This window comes from Dermatophagoides farinae, chromosome 1 (assembly GCF_024713945.1).
Source record: "Dermatophagoides farinae isolate YC_2012a chromosome 1, ASM2471394v1, whole genome shotgun sequence".
NCBI classification, from domain to species: Eukaryota; Metazoa; Arthropoda; class Arachnida; order Sarcoptiformes; family Pyroglyphidae; genus Dermatophagoides; species Dermatophagoides farinae.
The window spans coordinates 3,294,649-3,314,291 of record NC_134677.1 but is presented as its reverse complement, the minus strand read 5'-3'; the positions used below and the strand labels follow the sequence as shown (position 1 = coordinate 3,314,291).

The window sequence follows — 19,643 nt, the reverse complement described above, 5'->3', positions numbered from 1 at the left end:
TCGTTCTACACACACTTTGATTGCTACAATTAATTCTCATTTGTACGTGTTCTGATCTAATCAAATTTTTTTTCTTGTTTAGGTCCCATATCATATACATTGCCCGCTGCTCATGAAGCTTTAGCTAGAAGAAATCTCAACCAACTTCTTGATCTTTCTTATGATGGTTCAATTTCTTCATCGGGAATTTGGTCTGGAGGCTTAGGACAATTGACCGATGGGATTAAATCATTGTCGGCGATGAATTTGAAAATGAAAATACGAGAACAAAATTGGCTTTGGGTTGGTTGGCCTAAAATTGCCGACGGAAGTGAAGCATCGTCAGTGACAATGTCGTTTGAATTTGATCAAGTCTATAATTTCACAAGCATAAGCCTTAACTGTCGTAATGATTTCAAACAGAATATAAAAGCCTTTACCAGTGCTTTGCTATGGTTCTCATTGGACTATCAACATTGGAGCCATTCAGCCATTAGTTTTGAATATCAATCCGATGATAATGCGATCGACGAATTCTCCAGAGGTAATTCATAATTCTACTTTTTTCATTTTGCATATTATAGTTGACATGAAACAAGATTAATGCCCAATTGACACGAATTCTTGTTTCCTTTCCATTTTGCTTCCAAATTTTAAAGGAATTCTCTACATTCAATTTTTTTTGAATGACCAGTTTATGAATTGTACTAAATGGATTATTATTGTTTTTCTGCTCTTCTAATCTTTTCATAGATATAGTAATTCCACTTCAATATCGAATAGGACAATTTGTAAGAATCGAGCTTATCTATACCGATGAATGGCTACAATTAAGTGAAATATCATTCGATTTCAATCCATTGCCATCGAATTTGACATTCGATCAAAAAAGCCAACTGTTTGAATGGACACATTCAGAAGCGTATGCAGCATCGGCCGCTGGTGGTGGTACTGGTAGCGGAACTCGTTATGTTATGATGGCTGGACATGATAATGCCATACAGAATCATTCATCCGATCATCATAATAACCATCATCATATGGGCAAGAATAAATATCCTATTGGCAGTGATAATCAAGAAGGTCAAGCACTTAAATATTCGTTGATTATTGCTTGTCTATGTACTCTAGGTATAAAAATCGCATATTACCCCTCTTCTGCTATATTGATTTCTTTTTCCTTATTATTTCCAGGTCTAGTCATTATTTCTCTATTAACATCATTTGTATTTAAAAAGCTCAATCTTCGTAAAAATAATGTTTTCACGGAAATTTCCGATCCAACTGATCTGGAATCAGAAAATGCTGCTATTAATATGAAAAATTTGCCTAAAGAAGGTGGTGCTGGTAGTTCACCATTATATTGTTGCCCAAAAGAAATTTGTTCCATACAAGATGAAGCTGAGTACGCTATACCTGATGTTATATGCCCGAGTAATCTGTCAAGAACATTAGCCCTACATACGAACGACAATCATAGTGGCCATCACGTTGTTGCGACAGCCAATTCAATCGTATGTAAAACGATCAACCCAAGATTTTATGCTTCGTCAGATATCATACATGCTAAGCAAAAGTAATTCTTTATTTTAGAATTTTTTCTTTCTACTTATTTTATTCGGTTAACATATGCTCTTTTCTGTCCATGGTCTTTTTTTTATTATTCTAGCATTTATGGTACACGAATTCAGCCACCAATTCTAGATGTTGGTACACATTTTCGTAATATCAAAAATGGTTCCATTCAAAATGTTTTACATCAACGACAAACACCATTGTTGGATACTTTTCGTAATCCTAACCAGCACGGTATTCATTGTACACCTCAACGTACACAACCATTCTATGTGAATGATTTCATCAGTGGAACTTTTGGTGTGCGAATATATTCAGAATCTGAAATCGGTGTAATACAAAGTTTGGGCAAATCCAAATTTGGAGATATCCTCTTGTGCAATATACCGGCAACGACATCATCAGCATCACCCGCAACTACTACTGCTGTTGCCAAAACCAGACTCGTTATCGTACGAACAGTGAATGATCTTGTTTTGAAAAATGAATTTATCGAATCAATGGATTATCAACGTAATATTTCACAACAACATATCGATGCATTTGCACGCCTATTAGGAATCATTGAAACGCCCACATATTTTGCATCAATAATCGAATATGGTGATTGTGATCTCAATTATTTTTTGCGCAAGACTACCACGGATATCCTTAGGTATGTCTTATTATTATTGCCTATATTTTAGAGTTTGAGTATTGCTGATCCTTTCAAATTCATTTATCCACACACACACTGTATACAATCAAATTTAACGCTGCATCATCAAAATTAAAAAAAAATTGGAAACTGCTTTTCCATTTGAAACACAACATGAAACGAATACCATAGGTTGTTTCTTTGTCTACTCAAACACAGAGAAAGAAAGTGCACATATCGGTAGGCAAATTGAGATGTTTGGAATTCAAAAATGCTTAAGGATGAATATTATCTGTATAGCATATTTTTAATATTCATTCTTGTTTGTACAATTATTTTGATTTCATTTCATTTTCAATTCAAGTGATTCGGCCTTAGTATTTGTTGTGTAAACACAAAAATACGCGTGCAAGAATACAGAAACAAAAAGAATCAAGTAGCAAGTGATATAAAGAAGAAAACATCCGTATTCTTCTCATTATCATTGATTCGATAGTTTTATTTTGTTGTTGTTGTTCACTCACTCATTCACTGTCATTGAGTGAATCAATTCAATCTTTGTGAATCTATTATCGACCAATCGAAAAATGTTTGCGAATCCAACATGGATATTACAAATTGGATTTATTCCAAACAACAACAACAACAACAACATTATTCTTATCATAAGAAAAATTGTAATTGGCTTAACGCAATCATCATTATTTTTTGACCAAACCAGAAAGGAAAAGAAAAACTCATCGCCAAGTTTGTCATGTAGCAAAAAAATTTTTTTTGCCTTGATTTTCGTTCGCGAATTTACCATCGGATGATGATAGACTTATATATAGAAAATATAATGTTTTTACTCAATCTCTCCAGGCCAATTCTTTTGGCCGTTTGGTTTGGTTTTTGTTTTTTTTCTTGTGAATGTACGTAATCATCACAGCAAGTATCCATCTCATTTTTTTTATTGCTTGAGCAAATGATGGCCATTATTTTGAGAAAGATAACATTTCTAAATTATTTAAAACATTATTAAATTATTTTATCAAAACTTGGCTCAATAGTTATTATCATAGTCATTTTCCTGTAAATTTTTTTTCGGATTCCATCTTCATTAGTATTTCGTGTTTGTAGCTTTTCAGATCAAGCTACGACCTAATGTGAAAAATTTTGGTTATTTTTTCTATTTAATCAACTTTTTTTCCAACCATTTCCTAAAAAGAGTATACTTTAATTCGATTTCAATGTCTAAAATATATCTTTTGACACTAAATTAGATTTTCGAACAAAACACCCCTCTATTGGCTGATTGATATATTTTTTTCATTATTCTTGTTGTTTTTTTTCAATAGTTTTGATGCATTGCTGTATATAGCCAGCCAGATAGCCAATGCCTGTGTTCATTTGGAATCGATGAAACAGACACATCAAGATCTAGCTACACGTAATATGATTGTATATGAGAAAAAATTGATGGTCAAAATAACCGATGGTGCTGTTCATATGGATAAATATACTCATGATTATTATAATGGTCTACCCATACGATGGATGAGTCCTCAGTCAATTCTACATCAACAATTTGATAGTTATTCTGAAGTGTATTCATTTGGTGTTTGTTTCTGGGAGATATTAATCATGGCTAAATTTCGACCATTTGCCGAACTAACCGATGAACAATTCCTGGCTATGGTTTATGCATACATGAATCAAGGAGAACCAATGGATCATCTACCGAGACCTTCACAATGTCATAATAAAGAGATTTATCAATTACTTCAAGAATGTCTGGATCCTGATTATACTCAAAGGCCAACATTTAAAGAGATTAGTCTCTTTTTACAACGTAAAACATTGACGTTCACGACCAGCAAATTGGCTCAATAATTTTTTATCATCTTCGAATATTTTTCAATGACTAGTCTCATCATTTCTCAGTTTGATCCGAAAATCTTTAAATTAAATTGCTTAACGAAATGTTAATTTTTTGTTCCAAATCCTGATTATAAATTTGAATCTCTGTACATCGAAAACAAGCACACAAAGTGTTTTGAACTTGTCTGATTTTTTTTTAAATTTTATGACTCAAAACGGGCATTATTTTTCTATATTAATACACTCGATTATCAATGAACTTATCTCTCCCCCCCATTTATCCCGATTGATGATGGATATTCATTTTGATTTTCTGTGATAATTACCAACACCAGTCCAAATATTCACTCTAATCACGTGTTCTAATCATTCCACACACGCACAAAACAATTGTTTTTAATTGAAACCAAATCTTATTATATACCGCGGTAAATAAAACTAACAAAATCTTGCTTTTGTTTATTTGAATACAATTTGCTCGAACGTTTTTCAAAATTGATATTTGTTTGCTGCTCAATAGATGGCGAGAACATCGTCATTTTAAAATTAAAAATTTCCCTCATTTTTGGTGAAAAATAATGGATGTGTTAAGATGAAGGATAAAAATGACGATGATGGAGGAAAAAATGTACATTTTTCCATTCATTACCGATGACAAAATGTACTTTTTTTTGACTGAACATTAATGATGTGTGCAGTTTTTTTTTCTGTTTCGCGTTTGGTTTTGCTTTTATTATTTTATTATTTATAGATGGAAAGATACAGTTTTTGTTATAACGAATTTAAACAACCAATTCTTGTGTTACGTACATACAAACATAAACAGAAGGAGAAATGTGCTTGGTTAGGACCCAGTTATGATTGAGTCAAAGTACTCGAGTACCGGCATTCACTATGATTTTTCATTCTAATTCTACAGATTTTTTTCTCTGTGTTCAACTAATCTTTTGTGTTACAATATTGATCATTATCGGAAACTAGTTTTATACCATATTTATATCCATAGATATTCGACAGAATCTTTATTTGCAATTATAGTAATAGATATCAAAACAAGTGAATGACAGGTGATCAGTCTTTCGTCGATAAAATCGTTCGAATGAGTTTGTGTGTGACTGTTTGTATTTGCTCGTTTTCTATATTCTATAATTAGCATCACATACAAAGACGTTAGTGACTATGACTGAATTGACAAAAAAAAAAAAAAATACTTCATGTTATACACCAAAAACAAAAAGTACATTGTATCCAATGATATGTCATTAATCGATTTAGAGTACCGATCACTATCGAACAGGGAAACTCGACAATCATGGATCGATGGTTTTTTTATTTATTAATCCGATGATGGAGAAAATCTAAACAAAAACAGAAAAGGAACCGAATGTCCGAATGTATTGATTGGGTTCAATGTTTAGATTCATTCGTTTCAATCAATCCGATTTGGATTCCAATTACGCATCATCCATTTCCATTTTTATTATTATCGTCTGAATGGTTTACAGTAGTAGTGGTAGTGGTAATGGTAAACAGATATTCGAACTGCTACAACGTTCCTGTGTGTGTTGGTGTTTGTATTGATTGTAAATGGTGCGGCCATATATATAAACTTTGTATTTGATATATATTTTTTTCGCACTCAAATCTTGATTCGAATTAACTTGAATAAGCGTTCTGGAATCTTCATCTTAATATAATCATCGCAGAAACACTGCCTACATTTATCCATTGCTGCCAAAAAGGTAAACACAAATTTGCAAATCAATAAACAAATCAAATATCTTATCGGTAAGATTAATATAATAATCGTGTGATTTGTTAATTGATTGTTGTTGTTGACATCATCATTATCAAACTTGTTTACAGTTGAATTTCCACCAAATACGCAAATAATCATCATTTTTGATCGTTTTCAAAATCGAGTCGAATAAACATCAATAAAACAAGAAAACAGATTGGTCATTCATGTGGATTGAATATATAAAAATTTATGTCTACAGCCTGTACTTGTCTGAATATGTGAATATTAATAACCAGTCTTAATGCTTGCGATTGAATCGAATATTGGTATGTAAACATGTTTCGAATTTCGTTGTTCTGATGTTTCATTTTTTCATACATTGTAGACAATGTTTTCCATAAATTTTCCAACTTATTCTCGTCTGGACGCATTAAATTCGTTGGTTACAAAATCAGTTCATGTTCTTTGTTTACCGGTCGATTTTTTATATCAACGATCTGCTAGCGATTGGTCAAGCCTATACGATTTAAATATCTTGAATCGTTTCGAATCCAAAAACAAGAAAGCACCATATCGTCTTCTCCAACGTTTATATGATGATTATTTAATTCGAAATAACCAAAAATTCTCTTTGCTCGATGTAAATTCACGTCAAGCAATCGTTGATTATATAATTCGGGAACGTATATCGGTGCAGGCTGAATTTGTCATCAGCATAATCGAAGATGGTGGAGTATATAATCTCAATCTTTGGCAGTTGACCGAAATAAATGAATTTACTCACGAAGAAATCGACCGTATGCTCAAAGCCATGTACACATTTTCAAAATGTTTCCGTCAGTTATCATTAGGTGGTGCCAGTTGGATCTATCATAATCCAATCGTAAATGGTGCATTGAAAATGTTCCTTTGCAATAACCGGAATTTATTCAACGTTAAAGCTTTGCGAATTCAACATTTGACATCTGAAATTGATATTACCTCATTATTCAATTCATGTGCTAATCTGGAACATTTAGAAATCGCTGAACCTTCATTGAAAAATCGTGACATGTTCAAAATGACAAAGCATTTATCATCGAATCCATATCTTTCCATTTGTCGATCATTACAACATATAACCTTACCGTCATCATTGCAAGAAGAAGGAATCATGCATTTTTTGGCCCATTTTCCTAACATAACTCATCTACGGTGTACACCATTTGAGCAATTATTGGATTTGTTGGAACATTCGATTACTAATGGTTCTTCGAATAAATTAATTGCTGAAAAAGCATTGAAAGTTTTATCGAATCTTCGAGCATTATCGATAGCTCATCCAATGAGTCGCAACATGGTAAATCGTTTGCTTTCAAATTGTCCACAAATTGAAGAATTATCACTGGAATTACAAAAATACATGTCTCTATCCACATTGGCAACTTCAGCACAACGGCTTGTCAAACTTGAACTTCATAATTCAGCCAATCAATCGATTAGTTTTGCGGATCACGTCGTGCCGATATTAGAAGGATGTGGACAACAAATGCAAGTGTTGAGCCTGATCAATTTTGATCACATTGATTTGACTAAATGTGCCCAATACTGTCCAAATTTACGTTCATTGTCAGCACAATGCTTCACAACAATCACCTATCAACAACGATTATTACGTTGGATGAACGTGAGAAATCCTTTTGGAAATCTCAAACATTTACGATTACGTCCTCGACCTGATTATTCCCTACCTGTTGATATTTGTGTTTCTTTGCTAAAGAATTGTCTAAATCTTAGCCACATTGAACTATATTGTTGTCTAGAGCTAACCGATGACAATATTGATCAAATTAATCAAACAAATCGTTTTGAACGGCTTCAGACTTTCATCCTACGTCATGGTCACAGTGTTACTGATCATGCTTTATGTAGTTTAGTTTCCTGTGCCACATCGCTTAACAATCTGGTCTTTCATGATTGTGGACTAGTTCCACCCGATATCAAAGAAATTGTGTGATCAAATTCATTTTTGATATATAAACTCATATACAAAAAAACAATTGTTTTGAACATTTTTGTACATTAAAAAAAATTGATATTTTACTTGATATGAAATTTTTTTAAAAGTTTATCAAAAAAATAGATCAATTTAGAGATAAAAATTGAAGGTAAGATGGTGCAAACAAAGTATTCTATGATTATTTTAAACAATTGTTTCGATTTCAGTCGGAAAAAATTAATTAATAACATGATGATGGCACTCGAGTTAGTGATTGCCATCATTGATGATCAATTGATTGCCTTATATCACGATAAGACAATGTCATTATTTCCAAGTGTTGAACAACAACAGATTACATATGTTAAAAACAATCTTTGAATGCCAATTTATACCTGTGTTTGTATATGTGTGTGGGTGGGGTGCAAACAAACAATCATTTTTTTTTTAAACAGCATTTGATTCAATCAAATTTCAATTATTTTCCATTCAAATACCAGAAAGACAATAAATCACATTTGACATGTTTGTCCATTTGGTATATAGATTTTGCCTTCAATTAATAGCACGTGACGACTCATTATGTGACGACTTGATGAAACAGGTAAAATCTGCCTCGTTATCAGATTTCGATGTAGATTGGGCAGATGTCATCGTTTGTTTGTTTTGCCATTGTCATTGTATCATATATCTCTAAGAGACCTGATTTTTTTGAATTTAAAATCCATTGGCTTGGAATGTTTCACTAGAGATTATAATCATCATTCGGATTACATTATTGATTTATACGTCATATTTACAATAATAATTATTAGAATAATAACAACAGTAAAAAGACACCGCTTAATTTTTGATTATGATAATGATAGTGGCCATAAAAAAAGAAAATGGAAATGTTTCCAAGTTATTTCCGCTTATGATAATTTAAAATAATTTTATATAATTGAAAACAACAAATAATTTAAATACATTCAATATTTCATCAAAGGCTGATGTTTCCAGACAATGTTTAAAGTATTCGATGACCAATGCCAAGATGATCTAGGAAAAAAATGATTTGTAATGTTTGTGAAAAGTTTGCCGTTACTAACAATTAAGACACAGATAGAATTAGGCGTTTGATGATGGTAAAAATTGCATTTCATCCATTATTTGTTCTAAATTTTGTTGCCAATTTGATCGTAGTTGTTGTTAATGTTTTGGCACTATGAACACAATCAAAGAACAAATCTGTCGTCACCTGGCCAGTAAAATGACTTACCATTTTTATCGTTTAATAAGTTTTTAACTTTTAGTTAATAAGCAATCATTCGGACACCCAAACATCTAATAAGCTATATCATAATTGTTGTTGTTGTTCTTTTTTTCCATGTTTGATCTCACATTGTCAAATGATTAGATTTTAAATCGATTTTTTTGAGAAGCAACTTGTTGACGCTAATCATTCATTGATAACTCAATTGAAATTTGATTGTCATTGAGAAAAAAAAATTCCATATAAAAAATCGGATTTAAAAACGAAATAAACAAAGATTCTAACCTAAACCTGTCATTGATTGAGTTGAGTGAATCATTGTTTGTAGGTAAGTAATCGTTTTTTTCTCTTATAAATACTAAACAAGACATACATTCCTTGCAATGATGATTGGGTCTTTAATGTGGATGATGATTGCCCGATTATCCATCATCGGTTGTTGTTGACAATTGACTATCGGTTGTCAGATTCCATATTTAAAAGAGATGGTCGTGTAAATGAACTTTATTTAATTTGCTTTAAATCATCAGTCTTGTCGTTGTCATCATCAAATCATTTTGATCAACAAAAAACAAATTGACGGCCAATTTGTTAATAAAATACAGTGTTCATCAATTTGCTCACAATGTCTAGTGTATTGATCATTATCATCATTCCTGATCAACAATGTGAAATTGAAGTGGCCGAAAAAGAAAAATTAGCACGAAAGTATTCAAGAAAAAAGCTTAAAAAAGGTTAGAATATTTTGAACATGAATCATCTACTGAACCAACCTATTATCGTTTTGAACAGGTCTTTCAATAACCATCGAAAATGATGAAGAAGATGAAAATGATACCAATTCACTTGAAAACGTAAGATTAACGCATTAATTGTTTTGTTATTTTCATTTAACATTGAAGAATAATTTTAGGTTGTCAAAGTTGGTCTCTCTTATCTGGAGATTCCCGATGCTACATGGCAAAAATCATTCAATGGAAAATATTGGCACATATCATTTCCAGTGGATCTTGAAGATAGTGACATTGTTATTCAGTATTTTAAATCACGTGGCATCGGATTACATTTAAATTCATCAATCGGGTATGGTGATTAGGTTTATATAATGGATAAATGTTTTTGATCATGCTTAACATTATTGAATTAGTATTATTCCGTTCACATTATTCTGTTTCAATGAAGAATCGGCTAAATTGGAAGAGGAACCTGAAATTGAATTGGATGACAAAACTCGTGAATTACATAATTTCAAAGAGAATAAAAATAAATTCCTTAAATCGGTTACCGCTCGATTGACAGTGGCTCAGATTGTCAGCAGTGTTCGTGATAGTGCCACATTGACATTTGACTTTCTTTGCTATCTGATATTTGCTTCGTGGATCGCTGCCATGGGTTTACTTGACAATAGTGTTGTCAGTCTGGTTGCCAGTATGCTGGTCTCACCGATGATGGTTTGTTTTAACGACTATGGTTAATTTGTATATGCATTGATTTATCATATTTTATATTCTAGGGCCCAGTGATGGCCATGACATTTGGAACGATCATCAAGGATAGATCGCTTCGTAATATGGGCATCAAAAATATTTTTGTTTGTTTAATGGGCACAATTTCATTTGGATTTCTATTCGGAATGATTGCATTGAATTTTACTCAATCATGGACTGATTCATTAGGATCGAACAACACATATACTTGGCCCACGGATATGATGCGTGAACGTGGTCTAGTACGGATTACCTGGGTTGGTACGCTTGTTGCTTTCCCTTCCGGTTGTGCTGTAGCAATTTCACTTTTATCCGGTAATGATGCATCATTGGTTGGTGTTGCTATTTCGGTATCACTTTTACCACCAGCAGTTAATGCGGTAATTATAAAGCCATTAACAATGGAAATTTTTTATTTATTTCTTACATTATTATAATTATCCAATGTTTACATACAGGGATTATTATGGGCGTTTTCATTACTAAAATTGCTATATTCTTTTGGTGAATCTGGAAAAGTGATGACTCAATTTCAATCTCATTTCAATCATAGTAATTTGATAGAATTACCACAAGCATTGGTTCCATTGGAAAATTACACCACTGTTTACAGTGATAATATGGCATTGGAAGCGCTTTATCTTGGAATGCTTAGTTTATGTCTTAGTTTGATCAACATTGCCAACATTATTATTGGAGCATTATTATTATTGAAGGTACAATCACAATGTTTGTTTTTCCATCAACGTAATCATTTTTCCATTCGGTCATTATACAGATCAAAGAAATAGTTCCATTATCGAATCTATCGCCAGTGAGTCGACGATTCTTTCAAGAAGACATCAAGGTAATAATGATGATGATCGAAATTAAACCAAATCTAATCATTTCTATAATTTTGTTGTCCAAATAGATTGCTCGCGAATATAATCAAAGATCTGAAACAAAAAATCTTAGTGAAGATGTTTTAAGAGAATACGCTGTATGTTTAATTTATATTGAATCAATGAAAGATTTATAAATACATTTAATTAATTTATTGTTACATAGACAATCCATGGTTACGATTCGGAACAATTTATGAAACCAGAACAACGTGCTGCTCAATTACAAGCATTGAATGATATTGCCGAAGATGTTGAAGCTGATCAAGTTTTTCAAACTGTTACACGTAGCGTTCATAATACTGTATGAATTTATTCGTTTATCCATCTTGATTGATGCTATATTCTCATATTTAATTTAGGATAACAATCTAGCTCGACGATTGAGCCAAAGTTTATTTGTAAATCAAAACAATGGTCGTTGGGGTCGCCGTCAAACATCGGCAGCAATTTTCAATCACCAACCACCGACTATAATTGTTTCGGATGCTCTAAATCCCCGAAGACCAAGTTATGTACATCTTGCTGGCCACAATAGATTGCGTATTTCAACGGCATTAAAAAATAATTTGGTGTGTAATTATAATGTCAATATGATCAATGAATCGATGTACTAATGATGAATTTCATTTACAGAATGAAATGAATGATAATCTAAGTTCAACAAAAACTTGCCCTGGTTATATAAACAAAGCATTCTCGTTCAATGAAAACGATATTAATAACTATAATGAACGAAAAGGTAGCGATAGTTCCGTTGTAAAACTTGATCTAGAGACGATCACAAGATTCAATGACAAATCCACACCACCACCTTCACCGAAAATGAATGGAACTGGTGGTTGAATGAAAATTTATTTGCATCAATTTTCTGTTTTTATTTTCAAATCATCATTCTCACTTATAATAATCATTTTTTAAATATATATGATTGATGAGATTAAAATTTAAAAAATTATTAGTTCTCATATTCATTGATTTAACAATTACTAGGTGACGCTACTTTCGCCAAATTAGATTATTTATATTCAGCTTTTATTATTCAGTTTAGTCATTATTGGGATTGTTGAAAGGAAATAATGGGCAATAATTAATGGATCTAAAATGGACATGATGAAAACTGGAATAAGAATTATTGTTTATACGGTCATTAAATTGGACAATCAATTGGTCAGTTATTGGGTCAAATGAGACACAACGACAATGTCAACATGAATTTGTGATTTCATTTGTTTGTTCATTCACCTCCCTCGCCAACCGACAGATTGTTGTGTTTATTGATTTGCATTGTTCGTACAAAAAAAAAATCTGTAAGTCATGTTAATAACAATGTGTATTATTCAAAATGATCGAAATACATACGTTGTAGGTTTTGATGGTTCTGATTGATTAGCGAAAATGCAATCGGCAATATGCACAATTGAATCTTATCTTATCCAATCTAATCAACGAAATGATATGAGAATAGAATACCCGAATTGGATGTATCGATTTTTTTTTGAATACAATTCATTTAATCATTTGTTTTGCAATTGTATATTCACATTTATGCAATGTTAAGCATTTTTTTGGTCTTTATATATGGCCTTGTTCCATAAGTAACAATCTCTCTCTCCTTGTCCCCTGATTGTTACTACAAGTTGTTTGAGCTCATTCATTCATTAGAATTGAGAAGCTTAGGGCTTAGGACATCATATTTTATTGATTACTTTGGGTCTATATGGAAATATATTGGATTGCCTAACTTATTTGAACTTAGTTTTTGTAACCATTTCGTTTACTTTTTTTTCTGTATTTTTTCAGCCAACCAAAATGGGTAATAAATCCATTAGCTAAATCCGACGAATATCAAGCAAAATGAAAAGCGAAACGAAACAAACTGGTAATATAAATGAAAAAGCACGTGCACTTATGCCTGTACCATTTTTTTTTTCTTTGCAGATGTACTCTGATATTCACTGGTAATAATCACTTCATAATTCATGCCCATTTCGAAATAAAATGAAAACGAGAAACCTAACGGTTCCATGATTCTCTGATGATTTATGCCGTTCAACTGAGATTTTTGTCGAAAAGCTTTCACCATATATACCGTATGGTTTTTTTTCTGGTTATTTTTTCTGATATGACATTTTGTTACATAATGACATAATGATGGCCATGCTCTTATTATGTAGTGATGATTATGATCTTTGGTTAGAATATCATTCAATTTCAAATTCATACAAATTATTGACTAAAAAGAACAAGCAGAATTCATTTCTCTGTCATCGTTGTCAAAGTAGCACGTCGTTAAACTTAATGTTAACTTCAGGTTTCATCAGGTCACGAACTTTTTATCCTGAATGCATATATATGGTATGCATAGAATGGAATCGTCCTAATTCCACTTGCATGGAATTCAATCTACCTTTATGTCCATTGGTTATGTATGGTTGATAGGATGCTCAATTGAAACCATCAACATCCTAGTGTTTTCGGTAATTAAGATGGCAAATTTCGACTCCTTTTTCAGTCAAATGTCTGTCTATATGAGTTTTTGCATTTTCCAATTAAACATTCTTCGTCCTCATTGAATATCCACTGTCGAGAATAAATTTTCAATTCGTTACTGCAGCTTGTGTAAACCATACAACCAGCTATAGCATCATTTGTTGGATATTCATTTCCAAGTGATGGTTCGAATTAATTGAAAACACTAATCAAGAGCAATAAAAACGACCGACGATGGCGATGACGATGACGTTGAAACTGAGTTGAAATGTGAAACTCGAATGCAACTTGAAGGCCAACATTTCGACTAATCACACTTGATAGTAATGCATGCATTCATTTATTCTGTCATTCATCTCTATCTGATCCGAGTGCCGTCTTTTTTTTGTTTTATTTTGTTTGGGTCGATTAATCTCTGGCCTATACATTATCATTGTCATTGTATAACTATAGCATTTTTTTCTAATATTCAAAAATGAGTTTCACTAATTGAATTGTTAAAGAGCAAGTGCCATTCAAGCTTGCTTCTTTTTTGACTGTGTTGTGCATTTTTTTTTTTTTTTTTGGATTAAACTATTTTCCAATTTTGATCCATCATAGGTCCTAACATTTTTGTCTGCAAATTCAACAATTCAAGTCGAACGACTAGATAGCCATGGTTTGATATTCAATTTGTGCAGATTGTATTGTTTTATGATTGCAATGATATAATGAGCAGATTCAATGATGATGATGATGATGATATTGTCTGTTTCGAGAAAAAAACGATTCGCACAAATGATGTAGACTAATTGAAAATCGAGATTGTTAAGTAATTCTCTAAAGTAATGACATAAAAAGCAAAAACTTTTAAATCTCAATTGGAAAAATGTTATATTATGTTTTCGTTTCTTTAATCTTTCCTTAAATTTGGAATCGGTTTTTATTTTTTCAAAAAAATAAAATTTCATTCGTTACATTCTATCAGTAAAAATTCAGTCATAAATTCGTCTTTTTTTCATATATACTTTATATGTTTTTTACTAATCTGATGATTCTATGACATTCTCCTGGGAAATTGCATCTGTCCAACTATCTGATAGGTTGTTGTTATTTTGTTCTGTTTGTTGAATGATTTAGAATTTAACTTTGAAATTCTGTTGCAAATTTCCATTTTCAATAATGTTGTTGTTGTTGTTGTTGTTGCTAAAATCTGCTCTAAAATTGAATTTCATTTCAACCATTAAGAGCGAACCTAAAATAATAATTTTTATATAATTCTTTTGAGATTATAATCTTTGATTTTCAATGGCCATTCGATATGGCATCATCAGTTTTGATTGTCAGTTAACAGTAGCTCATCAATAAATGAATGGCTTGATCTTTATACAATCAATATGATGGTGATAATGAGATGTTTGTATACATAATATTTGACCCGCATATATTATTCAATCAATAATGATTGATTGAAATGCCCATTGTTTTTTTTATTATTAATTCGGACAGGTAAATTATCAATCTATGTAAATCATTTATTTTCCTCGATATATCGAGCTTGCTGCTCTATGTAGATCCCTCTTTATTATTACATTCTGCATTCTGATTGACTGTTTTTTTCTGTTGGATATTCTTGGAATTCTTTGTCGATTTTCACTAGACTTAGCAGTATAATTCAAAAGTTTTTTCCTTCAATATAATTGCCAAACGAGGCGTGCCTATAGTTGAATTCGGCATTCCCTATGATCATAAAGCCGTATGTGTTTGTGAGAAAAAGATGAAAAAAAACTTTTCAATTTCGTCAACACGTGCTCATTCAGTTATAATCCCCCGAAAAAAAATTCACATTTTTTTGCCCGTTTGATTCGGTTGTTCATTTGAACATGAAATTCTCTTGTCGTTTATTATTTGAGAATTGCTTTTTTCGATCGAAAAAAATAACTGAATGCCAGAAAAAAAATGATTAGAATATCCTAAATGCTCGATTGAGCTCAATCATTCACAGAATGCCTATGCCTAGCCTGTGTTTGTGCATGTAATGTTTGAACCATTATAAATGGCAAGATGGCCATTATCTTTTTCTTTCTTTTTTTCTGACTTTTTTCTCAAATGTTCAAGTTGAATAGAAGAAGAAAAAGAAAAAAATTCGACATTCGATACAATTATTACATGATATTTATATAATGCAAAAGATGCTACGCTTAACAAATGATCACATAGATATAAATATGATGGTGGCTGTCCGAAAATCATTACGATCTATTAAGGTCCGTCTATTGTGGTGAATGAGCGATCTAATATCCTTAGAATTATTATATTGTTGTATGCATTGTAATAGTTGGCAACCAGTTGATCGAATATCTTGTATGTTTAGATTTTTTTTTTATTATCACTATTATTGAATAGATTTCAATATTGTGTAAAAAGGTAATTCGTTTTTATTTCTTCTGGCCAATATGTATGTAAACGCGTAAAATATATAATGGAAAATTACTAGTACTTGGCGGGCCAATCGATATAATTATCATCTGTCCGGTCCATCTTTTACATACACACATCGTTTTCAACAATCATTTGATGGCTGTTGATCTTTGTGGCAAAATTTTTTATTTTTTTCCATTTGGTGCTTCGAATCATTCACGGCCTGTCAATCGAGCTGTCAATTGGTTGTTGTTGTTGTTATTCGTTTGTTCATTCATTCACGCTCACGAATATAAGTGTAATAACTCTGACACCATCCATAAGTAATTTCATTGATATGGAACCTATTGAAATCTTCTTCATCAAGTTTTTCATTTTGTTGTTGAATAACTTTCAGTCAAACACATGTCTGACAACAACAAATCGATTAACATTTGACAGAATGTTCAAATCTCAATTTCGGAATTTTTTTTGGCAATAATCAACAGCCATTTATGTGACAAAAAGGTACAAATTTATGGCCATTGTCCTTGTAATTGGTGATTGAACAAAAACCTACTTGATTGCTCTATGTAATCAGGCATGACTCAGTAGTTGGTTATTGGTGGTACAATTTGTCCAAATATTTGCTATTCTATCTAAATCTTCTTTCTCATTCGATGATCAACATAGATAGAAATTGCTTGCCATCGAAGCACTTTGTACGCCATGAATTGTATCAACACTTACAATCGGACTAATACAAAAAGCTATTGGAGCAATAAAGTAATTTGTTCCATCCATCCATGTATTATTTATACCAAGTCAAGGACAAATGGCTGGCCCTAGATTTTTTGTTGTTGTCTCATGTCCTGGTTTGTGTTTTTTTTTCATTTTATAAAGCAATTTGATTACTTTACGACTCGAAGTTTATAATGGCCCGGCTTATTCCAAAAAAAACACTCACACACACAGAAACATTTGTACGTTTACGTCATCATTTATTGTTTAGGATCGTCAAAATTTTCTGAATCAACGATTCAATTAGATTCCAATGGAATGAATATCGGCTGCTATTGTTTTTATTCTTTCATTTAGGATGATGGAATGCCATACACGTACATGCTAGAATTGTTTGAATAGCAAATATATTTTTTTTTTCATCATCATCAAAGATTCATTAACAGCCAGGTAAAAGGTGTGCCACACGGAGATTGGCCTAATATTCATTTACAATTGTTCAAAAACAATGATGATGATAATATTGATTAACTTTGGGGACGATTGGTAATTTGAACCAGGTAACAACAACAACAACAACAACAATGATCAACAAACTTGAAGGAAACCTAATCAAACAACAGTACTGTGTTGACCATTAAGCGCGTTAATTACACTTGTTTTCCAAACATTCCACAAAAAAAACTTTTTCTTTTCTCTTTTTTTTCGTTGTTTCGATCCAATCACTTCGTTTTTTCGTGTGCAATTTTTTCTTCTTTTTTTTGATTAACTGTTTTCAATTATTTTTGTTTTTGCATTCTTTGCATTCAACTTGAATGATTCGATTCCTTGCCTGAAAAAAAACACTTTTGAGGACTTTTTCCATAATTCATTTATCAAATGAAAGACAAATAAGAAATATGTGTGCCTGTTTGTGTGAGCATATATAATTAAAGGATTCATTTTCTTAAGTTTTTAAACATGCACACAAGGGGTTTACCTTCAAAAAAAACCCTCTCTATACTTTTATTTTTTGTTTGTGTTTTTGGTTGTTCCAAAATTGAAATTAATTAGTTCATTGCAATAAAAACGAAAATTTGAATCAAGAGACTAGCCCATATTGTATTTGTGCTGTGCCAGGTAAAAACTCTAAAGATCCTGTTTTTGTTGTTGTTTCCGTTTTATGATTAATCTATTAGAAAAAAAACATTTTAGACTAGTCAATAATAAATTTCGATCTCAATCGATTTAATCTATTTAGTTTTTTTTATGTGTATGTTTCATCCAGAATGAAAAAAAGGAACATCAAATTCAAATTTTACAACTATTAATGCCCACCCAGATTGAGAGATTGAAACTTTTTTTAATTAATTAAAGTGAATTAATTAAATTAAAATGGCCAATGTAATTTTGAATTCAATGGAGCAGTAAATATGCTTTATACTATTGCATCTGTTATTCATTGACTGGCCAGGTAAATGACACACAAACACACACACACACACACAAATAAACTGATCATCAGTAATTTAAAAAACGAACGAAAATTTCAACAAAACAAGGATTTGAAATTTTTTTCTGTTTTTTTTTTCTCGAAAATACATTTGCACCACCATTGAATCTCTCTGGATTTTTCAATTTGAATTGATGAATGGTATGCATTGCACACAAATTAGTAGTTTGATATTCTTTCCCCTTCAAATTTTTTTTTTTTGCTTTGTAAATTGCACAACGGGCCATAAATCGTATCTTTTGAATTGAATTCTCCGTTTATGTCTCTTTCTCAATATATATGATCACTGTGGCATTATACGATTGGTCCGAATGGATCTTGTTATGCATCATGTTATGTAAATTTTTTTTTTGTTTTCTCCATTTCCCTATTGCATTTATAAGTGCGTGTTTATGTATGTGCGTTCATTTTCTTTTCTCCTTTACATAAAATGATGATGTCCGTGTGAGTGTGATTTTTGATGATGATGCTCCATAATAATAAAAACGATCCCTTAGCCAGTCAGCTAGCCAACAAGTCCGAATGTCATTGCTATGTGTGTTTCGATGTATCGAAAGTGTAGTATGAAGAGAGTAAAAAAAAAAGAAAGGCTATAAAACTATGACTTTGGAATATGTTTTGAGTTGTGAATTTTGGAAAAAATAAATTTTTATATTCCATCTTCATCTATGTTTCGGGATTTTTTAGATCTGTCTGTCGAGAGTGTCTGTGAATCTGTTGCTTGTTAAATCTACATATAATATACATATAAAAAAAACAACATTGGTCAGTTGATATAAGAATATCATTACACATACCATATAGTAAAAGTTATGAGATGTTGTTGTTATTTTGGCTTTTTTTCGGTGAGCCTTCATCTTTATTATTACAGGCCATGAATATTAAATACGTTAAATCATCATCAAAATCAACCAAGTAAACAGACAGACTATGTGATAGCGACAAAAAAAAAAAGAAATCTTGATAAAAACTAAATAAAAAATAAATTTATTTATTTGCGCTTTGGCTTGTCGGTGGATCTCTAGTCCGTTTCGATTCGATTGTAATGATGACGATGACGACGACGACGAAAATTTTTTCCCAATGATGAATACACACACACATACACACGCGCGCAAAAAAAATGATGAGAATAGAATTGG

The 19,643-nt window shown here is 31.7% G+C and overlaps 3 protein-coding genes and 1 long non-coding RNA gene across 13 annotated transcripts in view; all 4 read left to right on the top strand.

The window, feature by feature from the left end:
• LOC124492173 (discoidin domain-containing receptor 2) overlaps nt 1–4,519 on the top strand; it is a 42,050-nt gene extending 37,531 nt beyond the window's left edge. For all 6 annotated transcript variants that reach the window (XM_047054993.2, XM_047054994.2, XM_047054995.2 and 3 more), the window contains 5 exons: nt 83–523; nt 733–1,110; nt 1,174–1,555; nt 1,649–2,209; nt 3,529–4,519. In XM_047054993.2, coding sequence (XP_046910949.2) covers nt 83–523; nt 733–1,110; nt 1,174–1,555; nt 1,649–2,209; nt 3,529–4,063 — 2,297 coding nt within the window. In that variant the 3' untranslated portion in view covers nt 4,064–4,519. The remainder of the gene's footprint in view (nt 1–82; nt 524–732; nt 1,111–1,173; nt 1,556–1,648; nt 2,210–3,528) is intronic.
• Nucleotides 4,520–5,584: 1,065 nt separating this feature from the next.
• LOC124492179 (uncharacterized) lies at nt 5,585–7,886 on the top strand. 3 transcript variants are annotated; one of them, XM_047055001.2, is made up of 3 exons: nt 5,585–5,793; nt 5,918–6,118; nt 6,178–7,886. In XM_047055001.2, exon 3 carries the CDS (start codon nt 6,181–6,183, stop codon nt 7,786–7,788), a length of 1,608 nt encoding a protein of 535 aa, XP_046910957.2. In that variant the 5' UTR covers nt 5,585–5,793; nt 5,918–6,118; nt 6,178–6,180; the 3' UTR covers nt 7,789–7,886. The 3 variants fall into 3 exon arrangements, with proteins under 3 accessions (XP_046910957.2, XP_075587872.1, XP_046910958.2); XM_075731757.1 differs by having other exon boundaries at nt 5,585–5,839; XM_047055002.2 differs by having other exon boundaries at nt 5,585–6,118.
• A 924-nt stretch (nt 7,887–8,810) lies between these two features.
• Nucleotides 8,811–12,364, top strand: LOC124492178 (uncharacterized). 3 transcript variants are annotated; one of them, XM_075731745.1, is made up of 12 exons: nt 8,811–9,349; nt 9,493–9,759; nt 9,818–9,879; nt 9,939–10,108; nt 10,173–10,476; nt 10,539–10,892; nt 10,971–11,228; nt 11,291–11,359; nt 11,426–11,494; nt 11,563–11,700; nt 11,759–11,968; nt 12,033–12,364. In XM_075731745.1, the coding sequence occupies exons 2-12, from the start codon at nt 9,651–9,653 to the stop codon at nt 12,240–12,242; spliced, it is 1,953 nt and encodes a 650-aa protein (XP_075587860.1). In that variant the 5' UTR covers nt 8,811–9,349; nt 9,493–9,650; the 3' UTR covers nt 12,243–12,364. The 3 variants fall into 3 exon arrangements, with proteins under 3 accessions (XP_075587860.1, XP_075587866.1, XP_046910956.2); XM_075731751.1 differs by having other exon boundaries at nt 8,811–9,353; nt 9,556–9,759; XM_047055000.2 differs by having other exon boundaries at nt 8,811–9,353.
• A 117-nt stretch (nt 12,365–12,481) lies between these two features.
• LOC142597581 (uncharacterized) lies at nt 12,482–13,451 on the top strand. The gene is made up of 3 exons (XR_012832277.1): nt 12,482–12,706; nt 13,200–13,278; nt 13,338–13,451. It is a non-coding gene; the product is annotated as an uncharacterized LOC142597581 (long non-coding RNA).
• The last annotated feature ends 6,192 nt before the right edge of the window (nt 13,452–19,643 follow it).